The sequence below is a fragment of the Phalacrocorax aristotelis genome, chromosome 2 (genome assembly GCF_949628215.1).
Source record: "Phalacrocorax aristotelis chromosome 2, bGulAri2.1, whole genome shotgun sequence".
Taxonomy (NCBI): Eukaryota; Metazoa; Chordata; class Aves; order Suliformes; family Phalacrocoracidae; genus Phalacrocorax; species Phalacrocorax aristotelis.
In genome coordinates, this window is record NC_134277.1 from 150177082 (window position 1) to 150197624 (window position 20543).

General features: G+C 36.8%; 1 protein-coding gene across 1 annotated transcript in view; it reads right to left on the minus strand.

Annotated features, from left to right (window-relative positions):
• Positions 1-648: 648 nt before the first annotated feature.
• CSMD3 (CUB and Sushi multiple domains 3) overlaps positions 649-20543 on the minus strand; it is a 614053-nt gene continuing 594158 nt past the window's right edge. Inside the window, exons 66-71 of the mRNA XM_075085810.1 lie at positions 13940-14005; positions 12217-12375; positions 8490-8602; positions 6284-6371; positions 4115-4250; positions 649-2778 (exon numbers count right to left, since the gene is read on the minus strand). Coding sequence (XP_074941911.1) covers positions 2619-2778; positions 4115-4250; positions 6284-6371; positions 8490-8602; positions 12217-12375; positions 13940-14005 — 722 coding nt within the window. The 3' untranslated portion in view covers positions 649-2618. The remainder of the gene's footprint in view (positions 2779-4114; positions 4251-6283; positions 6372-8489; positions 8603-12216; positions 12376-13939; positions 14006-20543) is intronic.

Sequence of the window (20543 nt, forward strand, 5' to 3'; positions counted from 1 at the left end):
AGTTATCCTATGAATTGTAATTCAGATCAGGATTTGTCATCCATTTTCCATGCTTGCAAGCAAAAAAGGTAGTTTAAATACAGTTTTGATATTATAGTAAAAGAATTGTCTCCTCCAGTTCAATGTCATTAAAAGACAACATTGGGGTATTTTTAAAGACAGAAAATACTGCATGCACTGTTACTACCTGTTAATATGTACATCCTGTACATTTCTGCAGAAAGGTAGCAAAATCAATGTGCAAAGTACTCTGTCTACAACCTTAAGGAATAGTAAGCTTTTCTTAATTAATTTTTGATTTATTTTGGGAAAAAAAAAAACAACCAAGAGGGTTTTCTGTGCTTTTCACTGGGTTGACAAGTATAGGCCTTTGTTTTTTTGGAAATCTGCTTCTTCAAACCAAAAATTTATTTTAGTGAACAGGTAATTTTACACATTGTGCTCATCGGTTATATGTGAAAGTAGTCTAAGTCTTGCCACTTCACCTAAAATTCACAGGAAGATTCAGAAAAAAAAGCATGCTTTTAAGACCCACAAAAATACCAAATTTGAATTATTAATTTGGTTATTTTCTCATCTTCGTTACTGAAATTAGTTTAAAGCTCACCTTACAAAGAAGAAGCATGGTTAAAAAAAGCAATTGTCCATTTTTATTTTGTTTACATTGCACTGAAAATTTACATCATACTTTTACAAATCCTTTTTCATAAAAATATACTTCTTTACAAAAGTGTATGCATTAATATAAGAGGAGTAGCCAGTTGCAGAAGAAACGTTTTAAACGATTTCAAATGTATTAACCTTAACATTAATGAATGAATCATAGTTATTGCAGTCATTTGAATAAACAAGAATAAATAACAACCAATGGTATAAAATATAAAACAGCATCCTTTTAGTAGAATACAGTTTGACAGAGTTTTATGAATATTCAAAACAATATGTTGTAAAATGGTTTATAAGAAATTCATCAAACATTATAGAAATCCAAGCAGCAATCCTGGGTACAATGATTTTTGGTAGGCACTCTCTATTACGGTAATAAAAAGTTTAGATTTTCACAGAATTATTTATGTCTGAAAGGGACAATAACCGATAATTCACACTGGCTAACACACAGCATTTGTGAATCATGCTATGAATGGAAGACAATGACCTACATCAAATAAAGTACTGAGTTGCCACTGAATAATTCTGATATGAAGTAACTGCAAAACTGAAAAATGCATTTCCTTAAAAGTGATTCTGAAACGTCCAAAACTTGTATCTGAGGGCTGCGGAATCTGAATTGTCCCAAAAATGAATGGATTGTCCCTAATAAAATCATGGCTTTATATATATGTATATTTTTTAAAAAATATTCTTGTTTTCATTGCACTATGATAATATATTAAATTTTAAATCACTAGCTGTAAGGATCTGTTTCCATAAAGTACGGAATATATAGATAAAACAGATGTGAAAACACAGTATTTCCAAATTGTAACTTCCTTTTGCCATGTAGGTCTGATCCACAGTTCTTTGAAGCCTGTTAGAGTCCAACAACTTCAGTGGGATTTCACCACGCTTTGTGCATGCATTTTGTCAAAATGTTGAAGGAATAAACTGAGATGATACGTTCTAAATTTAACTAGCATGTATTGAAAAATGGACTCTTAAATTTTTAATATATGGATTTGATTACTAATGTTACTGTAAACTGTACTTTAAACTATCAATAAATTATGTTTTCACATTTGAAAAAATGTAAGATGGTCACTCTTTTGAATGATCTTCAACAGTAAGGAACATAGCCACATGACAAAGCTCAATTCATACTAGCTTCTTGATTGCAAAATTTGTCTAGTTGTATGACTGACAAAAGAAATGTAGAAACATTGTGATTTGTGGGTATCGTTAATGTAAACAGAGAAAAGGAGCTTGACTTGGAACACGAAAAAGAAGCAAGATGTAAAGCAGGGAAAGAAATTCATTAAATAAGGACCTGACATTTTAAGTTTCATTCTGTGACGTGAAAAGAGTAAGTTGTACTTGCTGATTTCTAAATACTACATCCTGGAATTTAAAATTAACTGTTCTGAGAAAAATAAAATACTAAACGGGCTGAATAAATGAAAAAAGGTACAAACTCATGAGAAAGATGTAGCATATGACTGTTAAAGAGAAGTCAGTGATCTATTGTCTCCTGTAAGTATAGCTCTTATTCTCTACCTATATCTTTTTTTTAACCCAGTCCCTCTATTATAGTTTCTATAAAGCACAGAAGTACTGATAATGGATGCTCCTCCAATATATGCAAATATGTTTTATGTTTTAGAATAACCTCCTTTTTAAAAAAAGCAAATAAAACGTGAGTAGCACTCATGGAGTGCAGCAAATTCTTTTAAAACTCTCCATGGTATACATGAAGAAGATTTCTGATCCAGTTTATGAAAAACAAAATCAAAACAAAATAACCACAACCCATTCTTGTCTATCATCCTCAGGAAAAGGTGACCCAGTATATCCTGAAAAGTGTGCTTTAATTTTTTTTATTTTTTTTTTTTTTAAGTCAGTGAACTGTGTGTGCACTTTGTTATGTGTCAGTTTCCAGACTTTGAAGACATATCATTACCACTTTATACCATTGTGCAAACGGTGTTCAAGTTGGGGTCAAATCGTACCGCTTTCCCTTCTACAGACTTTGCATTTGTGTCATACATGGGGTTTTCAAAAGCAGCTTGTCCATTATTATTTTCATGTACAGAGCATCCTGTATACTGTGTTTTAGGTGCAGTCCTGTAGAAAAAAAGACAGAGTATTTGTAACTGCAGTTTTCCTCCCTGACTTGATGTGGTTTAAGAACCTGAACAAAATGTAGTTCCCAATTCCAACTATAGGAGGTAAATATAACGTCTCAATTTTTTACTGTATCTGTGCTATGAATTAGTACTCCCTTTATCAAAGTTTAAGGTGTTCACTTTAAAACCTATTTAACAACCAGGGAAGAGGTACGTATTTCCAATTGGATGATCAGATGATAAATATTTAAGAGTACAACAAAATCTTGTAAAGATGCAATAATTCCTCGGCCAGATGACTGAGATTTTCTTTTTCCCTTTGGAGACTCAAGTTTATAAAGAATGAATTTAAGCTGAAGAATTTTCTTTTTCACTAAATAACTCAAAATACCAAAGTTCAATCACTTGAAAACATTTTACCTCTATCGTTATGCAAATGTATGCTGGATTGTAAATCAACAATATAAAAAGTAAAGACAAGTTCTTATACCATATAGTTAATAGAAAATGTATTAAAAAATTGCATGAACATTTTTTCATACTCTGAATCAGTTCAAAAACAAGTGGTACCATTTAAAAATGATGGTATGTGTTTTAAACCGATGTTATCCTGCAGAGTATACTACAATTATTATTGTCAAGCTACCAGATGTAAATCACCATTTTGACAGCTAGTAGGCAATAAATTTTCTTGTCATTAAAGTGATTACATTTTCTGTAGTTATCTAATACCTTAAAGCTACAGGAAAATATTACGTGACACTAAATCCAAACAACTAATGCTGATCTCAATACCATGAACAAAACTGTTGAGTTTAGACTAATGAAATTGAGAAGGCTGGTGCATGTGTAACATAATTGCATATGAACTAATAATCTGAGATGCAGATACAGTTCCATAATGAAACCTGTCCATAACATGACACTTGCATATACTTGCAAGCCAATAAACAGAGCATGCATTAAAATAAAGTACTCAAGATGTGACTCATAATTCTGTCACATGACAAAAACTAATACAGGCAATCTACTATAAATACACACAAATCTATTAATTATATTATTCCTTATATTCCAACAATTTATAGCATCGGTTTTGTTGTCAGAGAGAAATTTATAACACTTTAAATAAGAAGGAATGAAAGTATAGCACAGTACAATAAATTGATCTCAGTCATGATGCCAGACCTTAATGGTGGTAGGAAGAACTGTCTAAATGCATACTTTGCAAACATTTTTTGGTTTTAAAGAAAACTTTATTTACTGTAATAAAGATTGAAGGCAATAAAAATACCAAATCATACAGAAATTCTACATACATAATATGTACTTACCTTTGTTTATAAAGATAAAAGCCAAAACCAGCAAATATAAGAGCAAAGAAAGGCACAAGGATAGCAATGGCCACTGAACTACTATTTGTACCATGTGGTTGATTAGAAGAATTTGTACCTTCAGACATGTTAAGACCTGAAAAGAATAATAAGAAAAAAAACAAGTAATATATGTCTTGTTAGTCGCAGCACATACTACTCCATAAACTTAAGAATTCAATAACACTTTGTAATTGGGTCATCATAATGTGTTCTTCTGTATACATACAGCTGTATGCTGAGGCCACCTGGAAAGTAACTGTAGTGTGGTATACCATATTCTGATTAATAAGTTGATGCAAAATGTTGGGAGAACAATACATATACTCTGGGACAGTAAATATCTTCCTGAATAATTCTGTATGGAATTCAGGTTCTGGATGTTATTAATACACATTAATGTACTGCATTACAAAAAGTCAAATTTATAATAACCCTTATGTTAGATTGATTGTATTACTGATTATATTTGCATATTTCAGAAAGAATGTATAAAAAGTAAACATGATTTCAAGGAGAGGGTAAATCACCTGAAGAGGCAAACTGAAAATTCATCATGTTGATTTCATTAGGCTCTGCTATTGATACATAGAGAGAAGGAGGTAGGAACAGCTGTGAAGAGCTAGAGCCAGGTATTGATGAAAAAATAAGAATATGATCTGTTGCATAGTTGAGGAACACATTATCTAGAATATCTACACAGAGAAGATATATGCCTTTTTAATGTGAAGAAAGGAATACCAATGCAGCTTCAAAGATAATTTTTAAGATTTGAACTGGACCTTTTAAGAATTGTGTAGGTCATAATATTTCCTGACTCTCTTGATCTTACAAGGCAATATAGAGAAATTTTAAAAAGCATCCAAAACAACAAACCAAAAGAAGCAAACAGATAATCAATATACAAAAATACATAAAAAGAAATTAATTGTTTGGGAACAGCGATAAAAACATTTTGTTTGAGATAAACTATTTTTATGTTTGTGTGCATGAAATAATGAAGTGATAAACACCCTAAACAAAATTTGTTCAAGGATTGTAAATCTCTCTGTAACTGTACTTTGGACTAAATTAACTACAATTAATTCTTGTCTAGAATTTATACCAAAAAACGAACCATTCCATTCATAGAAGATATAAACCAATAAAAAGCACCTTCAATATATTAAAGAATCTCCCAATTACCAAAAAAAAAAAAAAAAAAAAAAAATCCCTCTGGAAATTGAATGAAAAAATACAATTTTCCTAAGACAATTTGCCAACGAAGTCTTGCATTTTAAATTTTGTTAGATGGATTTCAAGTATTTTGAATAAGTTAATAAAGGAAAATAACCCTTCTTATATTCATTTAAATGAAATATTTCTTGACAAAGATAAGTCTAAGAATTCTTTTAATTGAATTTGCATTTGTAAATACAGTGAAAATCAAGATCAGAAGCAGTGCATTTTACTGTGATTTAGAATTGTGAAAAAATAAACATTTACCTTTACCTCATATATTCATTAATAAACCCTCCCAGCACATTCAAGTATTAACAAATTTCCTGGTTTTACTGAAAAAATAAGGATGCACAGTACTTTGCAGCTGAAAGAACCTGCTTTTGCCTCAACATATAAGAATTTTATCTGAGGATAAGCACTCTAAGGACCCGTTACATTAGTGGAAAATAATTCATCTTCTAAGACATTCTGAATAGTGTTTTATCATTCAAAATTCAGTATTAACTAAATTCAGATTCCTGTTGAAGGAGAAATATCACAGTTCTTAAGACAGTAAAGGGAATTAAATTCTTTTTCTTAAAAAGCACTAGAGATTGTTGTTGCCAGAGTTCTGTTACCAGAGCTGTCTTCTCCAAGAAAGGAATTTACAGAACAAAGAAGCCATTTTTTAGGAAATAAATGCTTATCAAGGAAGTAAGATTGTGTTATTCTTACCAGTAACATAAACATTTACTTGCAAATATTTAGCAGTTTCACTCTTCTAGCAAATTTTTAGGTGAAATGTTTTTTTCAGCACCATGAGCAAGATATCAGTTTAGGAGAGCATTCTATAATGCCCTAATACTACTGGACATAATAAGACAGAATATGGAACAATGAACTTGCAAAAACTTAGCATGTGCTAAATACCTAATCTCTGAAGTCCAAATTGCCCATAATCTTTACCCTGGATGAATCCTTGAAAAACATATGTTGCTCCATCCGGTTCAGCAGAAACCTGTAAACAAAAAGTATTCTGAATTAAATGAGGAAAAGTTTGTTACAAGTATCTATTTGAAAGAGAGGTAACTTAATATGCTTGACTGATAGCTGTTATTCCCCATTAAAAACACCCTCTCTTCTCTAGGAGGTCTATAAAGTTCAAAAGAAAAGACAGAACTGCTAAAGGTGCAACTTAGACAGGGAGGTTTATAGCCACATATAATGCCTTAATACTACGTTTGACTGTATTTTTTTTTAAACAAAAAAACCTTAATGTTTCTGGCAATTCAAGGTGCCACTTTTTTGAAGTGTCTTACATACTTCATAATTATCTGATTTGTTTAGGAAGTAGATTGCAAGAGTTATATTGTAGATAATCCTAAGGATGCAAGTATTGAGGTTTTAATAATTGCTTTAAAAGTAAATAAAAAAGACCTCACATTTAATTGACAGTTCCTTTGTTCTTACTCAGTGCTTATTCCAATAATTAATTATACATATGTAGACCTGGAGAATATTGAATGAAACTTTGGTACAAAAGCAAAATACACTAGTATAAACTAAAAGAATTTTGGGCAGCAGGAAAGAGTTTTGATCCTATTAATATGTCCCTTATTAGCCTAAGTATATTATGAACTAACACATTGTATTCGTATTCAAATTTACAGGTACTTGCTTCCCAGGATGGTTATTAGGTTTCAATTCAGTGGGACCAAGGCATCTTCCTTTAAGATTTTCCTTTAAGCTTCCCTTTCTCACGTCAACAGTGTGTCTTCAGCAATGACCTGAAGCTATGCTTTCACTGAAGAAAGGGTGCATTTCTCAGGTCAATTTCTTACTTTGGGGTAAAGTGGCTTGTTTGAGCTATTCCAAGGTTTAAAAAAAAAAAAAAAAAGGTCAAAGAAGAACAGGATGTAAATAGCATATGGAATGTAGGGACTGTACTTTATATATTTGTACATTTAGAAGTCTGAAGGTAAATGTCTTGCTTTTACCATATTATTTTCACCTCAGGAACATGCTCATGAAGCCTAAAGTTTGTAAAAAAAACAAGGGACTTAAGCCCTTTTACCAGTATATTTATCGTTCAAGCAGTTTAGGGTTTTTTGCTATGGTTTTGGTTTTGTACCTTTTCTTGAATTAGTATTGAAGCAGTGCCACAAGTTATACAACTATACATTTATGCGGACACTTCAATGTATACCTCTTCTCTTCTTTTGACATGAGCACCCATATTGGTGCCCCTGTAGTGCTTTACCAGTAGATGAAACATCAGAAAACAGACAAATTCCTTGAAAAATGAGTTGATGTAATAGGAATGTAGGAGTGTTCATCATCAACCAAATTATTTTGGGCCATTTTTTTCTAAAAATCTACTTCTTTCTTTAGCAAATAAAGCGTCTCAGGCCCCCAACACACTCAGTTTTTCCAGCCTTAGCACTGTCTTGGATAATGTTTATTTTTCCTGCCTGTTCCTTGAAGGGATTTCCTCTTCATGGCATAAACACATCCCAGCCACCTCGGCTGTTGATTCTTTTTCTTCTTCTTCTTCTTCTTCATCTTCTTCTTCTTCTTCCCCTTCTCCTTCACCTCTCCTCCTCTCATTTATGTGCTCTTTTCTCCTCCCTTTTAAAGAATAAGCTCAGCCCCAGAACCTCCAAGGGTCTTAATGCTTAATTGGAGCAATGTTTTGTTTTCCCATACATGTAACAGTTCAGCTTTTTCATGGCATTTCTAAAAATATCACCAAAAAGTAAAACATGACTGCTAGCCTAATGATAAAAATTGCTATTACATTGATATTATGTATTATAATATTATTATAAATTGTTATTATATTATCATGATGATAAAATCTCAATATTCTGGAATAAAATTCAGAGAAATGTGAGAGAAAGGCTTCTGTGTTAACATGCATTATAATTGTGCCTACACAGTGTGACTATTCCCATATTTTCCCTCAGACTGGTCTTCTATAGCTTACAATAAAATTTTCATTTCATTGAATGAAATAGCATTGCTAGCAAGATTCCATCTGATATAACTCCAGAATTTTTGGGTGTAGAACACCAGCGTGATTTCAAACAAAACAAAAAAAATCTTTCTCTCTCTTTTGTAGCAGAAATGTACTCACAAAGCCATCCATAGCCCATTTTTCCTCTTTCAACTTGCTCACAGATGTATGGGAGGGTGCTTTAATGAGATATATGTGGAGCATTAGCCGAGCTTCCTGGCTTTTATACACTCCTGTAGAATATAGTTTTAAAAAGTTTTATTTGTGTTGAGTAGAGAAATAATTTCATCTTTAGAATAAGCATTTAATCTTTTGTCTTAAAAGGAAAAACAGGAAGAATAGGTAGCATTGTTACCAACATTTTATTTTAGCAAGACAGATCCCTTGTGAAATTATTTCAATTATTATAGGATTTCAGTAGAAACTGGTTTTAGCTTAGCCTGTAGAGAGGACAGAAGGGAAACCCTATACACACAGGTGTTACTTAACAAGCTTCAGACAGAACAAACATTGACAGTAACATGATTTGTGATGAAAAATACTGTTCTGAATCAGGCAGAATGTATATCAACCTCACATCCCCAATTTCAATATTTGTAATTTAATTATCAGGTAAAGAAGATGATAGTAGGAACATCCACATCTAAACACCTTTCAAAAAGCTGGTGCTATATTAAAATTTTCTAAATCTGAAAATATCTGAAAAAAATTGTTCTTCCTCTGTCAATATTACAAGACAATTTCTTCCAGACAATGACAAGACTTGTATATAACCTTATTTACTTTGTAGACATAATTAATTGACTCATTTTCATTCCTGCAGAAATGTCTAGAACCCAAATAACCTCATTTGCTAATTTGCAGAACAAAAATAAAAATATGCTTAGTGATTCAATCTTCCATTACAAAGACAAGAGTGAATAGTGAAAACACAGTCAAGATTTTTCCCCCCACATTTTTAACCATTGTTATCAATTAATCTGAGGCTTAAAACCTCAGATTTTAAATAGAAGACATTTCCAGTATGATAATTTCCTTTCTAGCAGAGCACTGAAATTACCATTTGTTGTGTATGAAGTCTTCGATATGTAGAATCATGCAAGCTTATATTGCACTTTACATGAACAAAAGCTAATGATGGCTAAAACTTTAAGAGGAACAAAACTAAAATGAAAACCAATAAAATAAAAAAGCAAACAATTATACTTCCATCTCTAGAACATTCCACCAAACTGAGATTAAAATTCACTGATTTATTGATTTAATATATCACAGAACAAACTTCATACTGTAAATGAATTAGACTTAAACAATGGCTTTCATCCCTCCCCCTTTGTTTTTTCTTTTTTTAATTTATACTGATGAATGTGGATGACTTCAGACTAGATTTAGTTAGTATGTGTCAGCTATGCATGAACTAAACTAGTTCTCTTTTTATTAACTGAAAAATCCAGTAACATAGCAGTACCCTTAATTTTGGTTATTTTTCCATTTTTTGTTCACCCAAATTCTGTGATGTGAAAAAGAACTGAAGACAGCACTGAAAGGTAGGAGAAGGTACTGGATCTCTATATTGGGTTTGCATGGCAAAGTTCTGGTAGCAGTAGGGCTGCAGGGGTGGCCTCTGTGACAAAATGCCAGAAGCTTCCCCCATGTCCAACAGAGCCAATGCCAGCGGTGGCATTTGTACTGAATTTGTACTGATTTGTACTGAAAACAATTGATAATGCAGAGATGTTTTAGTTGTTCCTAAGTAGTGCTTACACTAGTCAAGGACTTTTTCAGCTCCCCGTGCTCTTCCAGGTGCACAAGAAGCTGGGGGGGGACACAGCCAGGACGGCTGACCCAAACTGACCAAAGGGATATTCTGTACCACATGACGTCATGCTCAGTATATAAAGCTGAGGGAAGAAGGAGGAAAGCGGGGACATTTAGAGTGATGGCATTTTTCTCCCCAAGCAACTGTTACACGTGATAGAGCCCTGCTTTCCTGAAGATGGCTGAACACCTGCCTGCCCATGGGAAGCAGTGAATTAATTCTTTGTTTTGCTTTGCTTGCATACGTGTCTTTTGTTTTACCTATTAAACCCACTTTATCTGAACCCAAGAGTTTTTTCACTTTTACTCTTCTGACTTTCTCCCAGATCCCACCAGGGGGGAGTGAACAAGTGGCTGTGTGGTGCTTGATAGCTGACTGGGGCTAAACCACAACACTCTACTTCCCTAGCCCTAAGATACTCTTTCAACATACAGGATCTCAGTTTTCTATGCAAAATAGGGAAAAAATAATATTAATAATATTATTAATTATGTGATGTGTGGAATGTTGGCATGTAGAGTGAAAATGGGTATTTGTAATCCCTTTTCGGAGGGAACTTTTTTATTTGGAGGAGGAGGAGGTTGTTTGGGTGAGATAACACAGCTTTTACTTTTACTAATCCTAAAAATATTAAATACTACATCCTCTGCACCTAATACCCTCATAGAAATTACATGGTTGAAACAAAACAGACATCATAAGATAGAATAAATTCACACAGATAGTCAAGACAAACACAGGTATGAGTCAGAAAATATTTTATGAAACATTCAGTCCATCTACGGCCTCTCAAGTGTGACTCTTCGAAGGACACCTACAAAATACCTTCAACAGACAAACCTAGTAACAAAAATTCACCACTCTAGATACTAGAAACTAACAGCCCAACAGAGACATGGATTCTTTGACCCATTGCATTCTTCCTGTAGACTGAGCCTCCCAGAAACTTATGGACCAAACTTTCCCCCACTTCTTTTCCAACATGTTAATGTTCTGTCACTTCTGTCCTTGCTAACACCTCTGGGATAAAGAGTGATGTTAAACCACTTCAGAGAAAGGGGTCGTTAAGTGGTGTACAAGATTAAAACCAGCAGTGTCCAGCCTATACATAACTGTGATTTTTCAGGCTTCTTCAGTCCTTGCAAGAAGTGTTGTAGACAGAGGGTGAAGTTCAAGAAACTTATTTTTGAGTGATAATATTGATTTCAGGTGTTTCTTTTATGGTTATTCACACCCCCGTGATTTAGCCTGGTACTTCCGTGGCACGGCAGGCCCATTGTCTGCGCGGCTGAGATGTCTAAATCAAGGGGCAGGCAGAGCTTGAAAAACAAACAAAAACTATAAACCCAAAAATTTTTAAAAGTATTTTTGTTTGCTTCCTTGTCAACCCATATCTGCACTTTCTGCTGATGATTCACAGTATAGAGAACTGTGCATATTTTGCCAACATAACCATGGCAACAGTGCTCTGTGTGGCAGGGACTGTAGAATATCATAAACCAAGATTGCAATCAAGGGCTTCTGAAATCATAGCATGAAGGGTAGCTACTTTTTTCAACTATATCAGCTAGTCTAACAAGTGTCATCTCCCCTTGCTCTCCATGTTCATCAAGTATCTCTGCCTTGTTAGGTCAACACATACCAATCTCAGTATATTACTTATTAGTCATTAATAGGCTATCGTAGGGAAAGTGTATGATTAAGAATTAAGAAAATCTCAGGAAAGGTAATTTAAATTTATTTATAATATTTAGGGAAGAAGCATAAGAATTAGGATGATTCTTTCACTCCTCATTGATTATGAACTCCAAATATAATGCAATCCTGGGAAATTAAAAAAGGGGAGAGAAGGAAAAGGTGGAAAAATCCTTACCTTTGAAAAGGAACGGAATTAGAATGAAAATTTCTTTGATAATCTAAGAAAGTTTCCAGAAGATGTTAAAAGTTTAAGTGTTGTCATAAAGTTACAGGGGACCAATGTATATAAGGCATAAAAAAATGAATGGAAATGTTTTTCTTATCCCATACCTGATAACAGCAATTCCATATTGCTGTTTGTAAGTGTTGCATTCACTCTTCCTGAAGTTGCATTGAAACTGGTGACTGTCAAAGTCATGGGCTGTTTTTTGCTTTTGTAATTGTAAGATCCTTTCCATATATAATTTTGGGCAAATACATCATCAGGAACTATATAGACATCAAACATGTTTCAGTACATTTTGCAGTATTTAGTACTTATGAAGTCAAGCATCCAACAAAATATATGATAAATATTAACATTTTCTGTACTTTACCCACTTTATTTTTAAGTCATAATTTAAGTCATATTTTTAAGGCATAATCTTCACATATAAAACAGAAACCTGGCACAAACATTTATGAAAGAAATGTATTTGTACTGAAGAACAGAACCACAACTGTGGCTTCATTTGCTCCTTTCCTCAGATATGGACATGTCCTAAAATTGAACCAATTTCACAAAATCTAATTTAACAGCTGTAACCAAAAGACCAGATTCCTTTCACTGCAGCATCTTTTCTATGACAGCACAGATAGGCAGGACATACAGCTAGGCTTAAATTTTGCAGAAATTAATTTTGATTTATATATCAAAATTTGTATAAGCATATTTAAATGACAGTAAAAGATTATAAGCATCTTTTTTATAACCTAGTCACTTTTAATAATGAAAAATGTATATAAGAATTTTGTCCTGCCTTCAAATGCTTAAAAACATTATGAGCGTCATCGGGAGAAAAAAAATCCTCTAATTTAAAATAAAAAAGAGATCATAGACTGCAGGGAGAATTAATGTGCTAGATTTATACCTTTACTTTTTATATTTATAATTATCCAACCATAAAATATTTAATTTAATTAATGCTATTCCAGCAACAGTATGGGTAAAAAAAACTTTAAAATCTTAACATGAGATACCATTGGAAAAATTAAATTGAAGGTGTCTTAGGGTGGGTTTACTACACTTCCCAAAGGAAATGTATCAAACGGCCCTATAACAAATAATCATTATTCAAAATCAGTACTTTCACTGAACTTAGAGTGGACAACCTGTTAGGAAAAGAAAAAAAAGCCCCACAAAGCCCCCTTTATTCATTATTAGTAGACATTTAATAGGGTCATATTCAAAGGCTAATTTTAGCTAAGGAGACCTCTCTCTTCAAAAAGTCTTTGCAGTGGACACAGAAAGGTTTCTTTTGGATCTAGACAGGACATCCAATGACAGTCGTCTTTAGCAAGTCAGTTAAACTGGAGCTGACTTTAGCCAGAGACTACCTTCTCTAGGCTAAAATAAGCTTTTTTGAAGGCTAAGTTGAAGGCTAATACTGAAGTATTTAGGTAAAGCAATTTAAACTATCAATATGTAAAAGAAGCGCAAGACTGTGAAAAAGACTGTGAAACAACATGTCTTTAAATTATTTCTGGGGGAGTACTATTGTTTCTGAACGGGTAAATTGCATAGGCTTTTACACAGAACACTGATTTCAGTGAAACCAATAAAACTTTCATGACATAACAGAAATTGTATATGGCTATAAATAATACCTTAGAGTCTAGATAGACTTAAACATTGAGGAATAATTTAATTAATGATGGTTTTGTTCTGTTAATGTAATGCCTAATCTAATACCCTTTCTTCATTCTAAGCCATTCAGTGCAGTCTCACTAAATCGATTCTCATTGTCTTTTCTATAGATATTGTTTAAAACCATAAATACCTCAAAGGACTTACCACTTAGTTTGGGACTTGGTGTTCCCAAAGCTGGTCTGGGGTCCTTTACTAATATTTTGGAACCAGCTGTTAGAAGGAATGAATGACAAAAAGACAAATCAGTAGCAAATATGTTACTCAGAAACTAGGAAAATTATTTCCATAGTGGAATTTATTTGTTACAAGGGATATAAGATGATGTTTCAAACTCAAATACGAATGACAGTTTAGTCAATATCAAGCCTTAGTAACACAGGAACACATGCCCACTGATTTCTTCTGTTGTGACATTTTCTCCTAAGTCAGTCAACTGGATGCTACCAAGTCATCTGCAATACCAAAACAGTGTAGGCTTTCACTTCAGAATCCACATTTCAGAATTCACAGTCCTGGAATATGCACCTAACATGTGAGATGTCTTCTAATATGTCATCTAAGGCAAGTTATGTCATTTAAAACCACACAAAATAGCTTTGTGTATAGTGCTTTGACTGGAAACAATGTAACACCAAACAGTGAAAAGATATATAATAAGGGTGTTTTGAATCATGTTCCTCTCCAGGACTTAATTATTGTCAACAGTACTGAGTAAGCCATCTTCTGTTCAAGACTGAAAACCCAAAAAAGCTTAATCTCTTAACAATGGAGGAGAAGGTCACTGTTTCTTTAAAGAACAGCAACAGAAAGAAAGAAACAAATGAGGCTGTACACAGTATCTCCAACTGCTCAGGTGATCTAGGCACTGGACGTTGAAGAATTTAATATTTTCTCTGCTTAGAGCAGGAACTCTCCCACCACTGAAGATGATGAACTAAATGCAATGGGAGAGTGTCATTTCTTGCAGCTGAAGCTATTTGATTTTGCAGAAAATAATTTGGATTCACTGGGCTATAAAGAAGACACGTAATTCTGTCTCCTAATGTAGAATACTCTCATGCAGTACTAGGCTCCATTCCCTGCTCCAGTGGTTATTTCAATATTTTTTATTTTGGATCTTGGCTTTGAACCCAGGCCTTTTCTCTCTGATCAATACTCAAAAAAATAGACAAGAAAAGCAACTTCCTTCTCCCTGAGTGGAATATTTTTCTGCATAAAAAGGAAACTTTAGCAAGAACAACTGAGAATATTTTTCCTGAGAATAAGTTTAAGCTTATTACAGAAGGGTTGATTTTGGTGTATAGATCAAAACTGGAAGAAAACAAGGGCAGGGGTTGGAATTCAAACTAAAGTTCTCATGACCTGTTACTACTGATTGATTAATCTCTATTTTCTCTCTGTTTTGCAAGAAACATACTGAACTTCACTGAACATGGTTGACCTGGAGGGCATGCTTCAACAGCATATACTTTTTTACTACATCAAGCTCAGGTTAGAAATATCTGGATCATACCTTCCAAAGGGCTTTAGTAAAAAAAGCTGCTGAGTCTATCAGCCTTGTCAAGGTGGATACATTTCTAGTCAAGTTCAGAACTGAAATTTTATGTATAAAATAAAATTTAAATACAAATTGTAAATACAAACCCAAACCTAAATCAAGTTACCTATGGCATTTAGGCTTCTAGGTCCAGATATTTGCTGTGTAGGACTTTCAAGATTGCAGTTTTTTATTTAAAGGGCCAAAATGTGGCTTAATTCCCCTAGCAATACTTTTAGAGCTCTCAACTTCAAATGTTTTATTCCTTTTCATCTATTTAAAAGTTATTTTTGTGAAGTTCATGGTCACAGGTGAACGACCTGACCTAGTGCTTCTCTCCCTTACATAGGAGAGACATGTTTCACTCCTTTGTAATAGGTAAAACTGAATATTTATTATAAGGGTTCCTTACTGTCACATGAGACAACTGATACTGCCTGTTTCAATATCATCAGCAGAAAATTCTTGGACCAAAATACAACCCGTGAAACACATTTAGCTAGCCATAACAGTTCCCAAGTACTGAAAATGTCATAAGCTTCCTGACAGCTTGCTTTCTAACACTTTCCCAAATCTCTGCTCTCTTTTCCCCAGCACTTGCCTGGCACGTAGCGCCAGGACACCTGTTTTTTAGTAATACAAAATACTCATTTCCAATTTGCCTTCCAAGTACCAATGTTTGGCTATATAGCCTTTGAATGCCTCTGTAAGAGCCCTGGGGATAACCACATCTGAAACATTAGGTAGCAGTAATCTGAAAAGGACTTTAATTATACAGAAAATAGAATTCCAAAGAGTTGTTATACTTGAGGATGTTTCCTATCTCACATGAAAAACACCATTCTCACCACGATTTTCCCTTGAGATTTTTCATGCCCTGCCATAACAAGAGTATGTAATAAAAATTAGAAACAAAAATGTTGGAACATCAAGGACAAAGTAAATACATTTTAGAATCACAGAATCATAGAATGATTTAGGTTGGAAGGGACCTTTAGAGATCATCTAGTCCAACCCCCTGCAGTGAGCAGGGACATCTTCAACTAGATCAGGTTGCTCAGAGCCCCGTCCAACATGACCTTGAATGTTTCCAGGGATGGGGCATCTACCACCTCTCTGGGAAACCTGTTCCAGTGTTTCACCACCCTCATTGTAAAAAGTTTTTCCCTTATATCCAGCTAAATCCACCATCCTTTAGTTTCAAATCATTACCCTTTGTCCTGTCACAACAGGCCTTGCTAAAGAGGTTGCCCCCATCCTTCCTATAGTCCCCCTGTAAGTACTGAGAGGCTGCAATAAGGTCTCCCTGCAGCCTTCTCTTCTCCAGGCTGAACAACCCCAACTCTCTCAGCCTGTCTTCATAGGAGAGGTGTTCCAGCCCTCGGATCATTTTTCTGGCCCTCCTCTGGACCAGATCCAACAGTTCCATGTCTTTCCTGTGCTGAGGGCTCCAGAGCTGGACACAGTACTCCAGGACGGGTCTCTCCAGAGTGGAGTGAAAGGCCAGAATCACCTCCCTTGACCTGCTGGCCACGCTTCTTTTGATGCAGCCCAGGGTACGGCTGGCCTTCTGGGCTGTGAGTGCACATTGTTGGCTCATATCCAGCTTTTCATCCACCAGTACCCCCAGGTCCTCTCCACAGGGCTGCTCTCAATCCCTTCACCCGCCATCCTGTACTGATATTGGGCGCTGCTCTGACCCAGGTGCAGGACCTTGCACTTGGCCTTGTTGAACCTCATGAGGTTCTCACAGGCCCACCTCTCCAGCTTTTCTAGGTCTCTTTGGATGACATCCCATCTCTCAGGTGTGTCAACTGCACCACTCAGCTTGGTGTCATCTGCAAACTTGCTGAGGGTGCACTTGATCCCACTGCCTATGTCATTGATGAAGATATTAAATAGTACCAGTCCCAGACTGCACCCCTGAGGGACACCACTATTCACCAGTCTCCATCTGGACATTGAGCCATTGACAGTTACCCTCTGGATGCAACCATCCAGCCAGTTCCTTATCCACCAAACAGTCCACCCATCAAATCAGTAGCTTTGCAGTTTAGACAGAAGGATGCTGTGTGGGACTGTCAAAGGCCTTACAAAAGTCCAGAGGGATGACATCTCCAGCTTTTCCCCTGTCCACTGATGTAGTCACTCCATCACAAAAGGCCACTAGATTGGTCAGGCAGGACTTGCCCTTGGTGAAACCGTGCTGGCTGCCTCAGATCACCTCCCTGTCCTCCACATGTGCCTTAACATAACTTCTAGAAGGATCTGTTCCATGATCTTCCCTGGAACAGAGGTGAGGCTGACTTCAATGCAGGTAGTATATTGCTGCTTACATACAACTGTAAAATATTAATAAACCCTATGGATTAATTCCATGTAGTGTTTCAGACATCTACTTGGAATTTAGGCATCCTTCTCCAATATTAGAATAGAATCATAAAATCGCAGAATCATTTAAGTTGGAAAAGACCTTTGAGATCATTGAGTCTAACCACTAACCTAACACTGCCAAGTCCACAACTAAACCATGTCCCTAAGTGACACATCTACACATCTTTTAAATGCTTCCAGGGACGGAGACTCAACCACTTCCCTGGGCAGCCTCTTCTGATGCTTGACAAACCTTTGGTGAAGGCATTTTTCCTAATATCAACTCTAACCCACCCCTTGGCACAACTTCAGGTGATTTCCTTTTGTGTTATTGCTTGTTACTTAGGCAAAGTGACTGACACCCACCTCACTACAACCTCCTTTGAGGTAGTTGTAGAGAGCGATAAGGTCTCCCCTCAGCCTCCTCTTCTCCAGACTAAGCAGTCCTAGTTGCCTCAGCTGCTCCACATAGGACTTCTGCTCTAGACCCTCCACCAGCTTCATTGCCCTTCTTTGGACACGCTCCAGCAACTCAATGTCTTTCTTGTACTGAGAGGCCCAAAACTGAACACAGTATTCGAGGTGTGGCCTCACCAGTGCCAAGTACAGAGGCACGATCACTTCCCTACTCCTACTGGCCACACTATTCCTGATGGCACCCAGAAGGTTACTGGCCTTTCTGAACACCTGGGCGTACTGCTGTCTCATACTCAGCTGGCTTCAGACCAACACCCCAGGTCGTTTTCTGCCAGTCAGCTTTCCAGCTTCTCTTAGAAACATAGTATGTCCTGAGTTGGAAGGGACCCACAAGGATCATCAAGTCCAACTCCTGTCCCTGCACAGGAAAACCCTGAAATTTACACCATGTCTTTGATGGCTTTGTCCAAGTGCTTCTTGAATATTGTCAGGCTTGGTGCCGTGACTGCCTCCCTGGGGAGCCTGTTCCAGTGTTCCACCACCCTCTGGGTGAAGAACCTAAACCCCCCGGGCACAGCTTCCTGCCATTCCCTCTGGTCCTGTCATTGGTCACCGGAGAGAAGCGATCAGCGCCTGCCCCTCCTCCTCCCTGCGTGAGGAAGCTGTAAACCGCAATGAGGTTTCCCTTCAGTCTCCTCTTCTGCAGGCTGAACAAACCAAGGGACTTTAGCTGCTCCTTGTATGTTTTCTCCTCTAAACCCTTCACCAACTTCATGACTCTCTTCTGGACACTCTCTAGTAGCTTTATATCCTGAATATACTTTGGCGCCCAAAACTGCCCGCAGCACCCGAGGTGAGGCCGCACCAGCGCAGAGCAGAGCGGGACAATCCTCGCCCTCGCCCGGCTGCAGCGCAGGGCCTGATGCACCCCAGGGCACGGTTGGCCGTCTTGGCTGCCAGGGCGCACTGTTGGCCCAATTTCAACTTGCCACCGACCAGAACCCCCAGGTCCCTCTCTGCAGAGCTGCTCTCCAGCCTCTCATTCCCCAGTCTGTGTGCACATCCAGGGTTGCCGAGCCCCAGGTGCAAAATCCAGCACTTGCCCTTGTTAAACTTCATACGGTTGGTGATTGCCCAGCTCTCCAGTCTGTCCAGATCTCTTTGTAGGGCCTTTCTGCCCTTGAGAGTGTCAACAGCTCCTCCCGATTTAGTGTCATCAGCAAAATTAATTACTATTCCTTCAAGTCCTGCATCCAAGTCATTTACGAAGAGATTAAAGAGTACTGGCCCTAAGATGGATCCCTGTGGAGCCCCGCTACCGACTGGCCGCTAGCCCAGTGTAACCCCATTATTTACTATGAGCCTTTGATCTGACCCATCAGGCAATTGCTCACCCTCTGCATTACATATTTATCCAGCTGCATGCTGGACATTTTTTCCAGGAGGATACTGCGAGAGACAGTATCGAAAGATTGACTGAATTCCAAAAATATCACATCGACTGGCTTTCCTTGGTCAACAAGGTGGGTGACCTTGCATAGAAGGAGATCTAATTTGTTAGGCAGGACTTTCCCCTCGTGAACCCATGCTGGCTAGGACCAATGACTGCGTTGTCTTTCAGGTGTTTTTCAATAACTCCCAGAATAATCTTCTCCATAATTTTACCATGCACAGAAGTGAGATTGATGGGCCTAAAATTACTGGGTCATTCCTGTTGCCCTTCTTGAAGATTGGAACAACGTTTGCCAGCTTTCAGTCGACTGGTTCCTCTTCAGAATCCCAATAGTACTGAAAAATCATTGAGAGAGGTCTTGCTATGACATCAGCCAGCTCTTTAAGTACCCTTGGATTAATCCAATCACGCCCCATTGACCTATAGGGATCTTGCTGGAGCAGCAAGTCCTGCACAAGGTCAGGGTTTATTAGGAGTTTATCATTCCCACAGTCATGGTTCACTAGCCCAGGGCTTTTGGGTTCCCTGAGCCCACCATCATTGTTGAAGACCAAGGCGAAGAAAGCATGAAACATCTCTGCCCTATATGTCCCTGCTTGTGAGGTGACTATTCTCATCAGAAAATGGGCCAATGTTATTTCTAGCCTGCCTTTTGCCATTAATGCGTTTAAAAAAGCACTTCTTATTTTCATTCACAGTACTGGCCAGCTTCAACTCTAAATGAGCTTTGGCCACATGCATTTCCTCCCTGCAGTAGTGAACAGCATCCCTATAGTCCTCCCTGTCACCATCTTCCTCAAGTCTGTAGCGTTGCATGGGGTTGTTGTGACCCGAGTGAAGGACCTGGCACTTAGCCTTGCTGCATCTCATACAATGAGCCTAGGCCCATCAATAGAGCCCTCCCAGATCCCTCTAGAGCCCTCCTACCCTCAAGGAGATCAACACTCTTGCCCAACTTGGTGTCATTT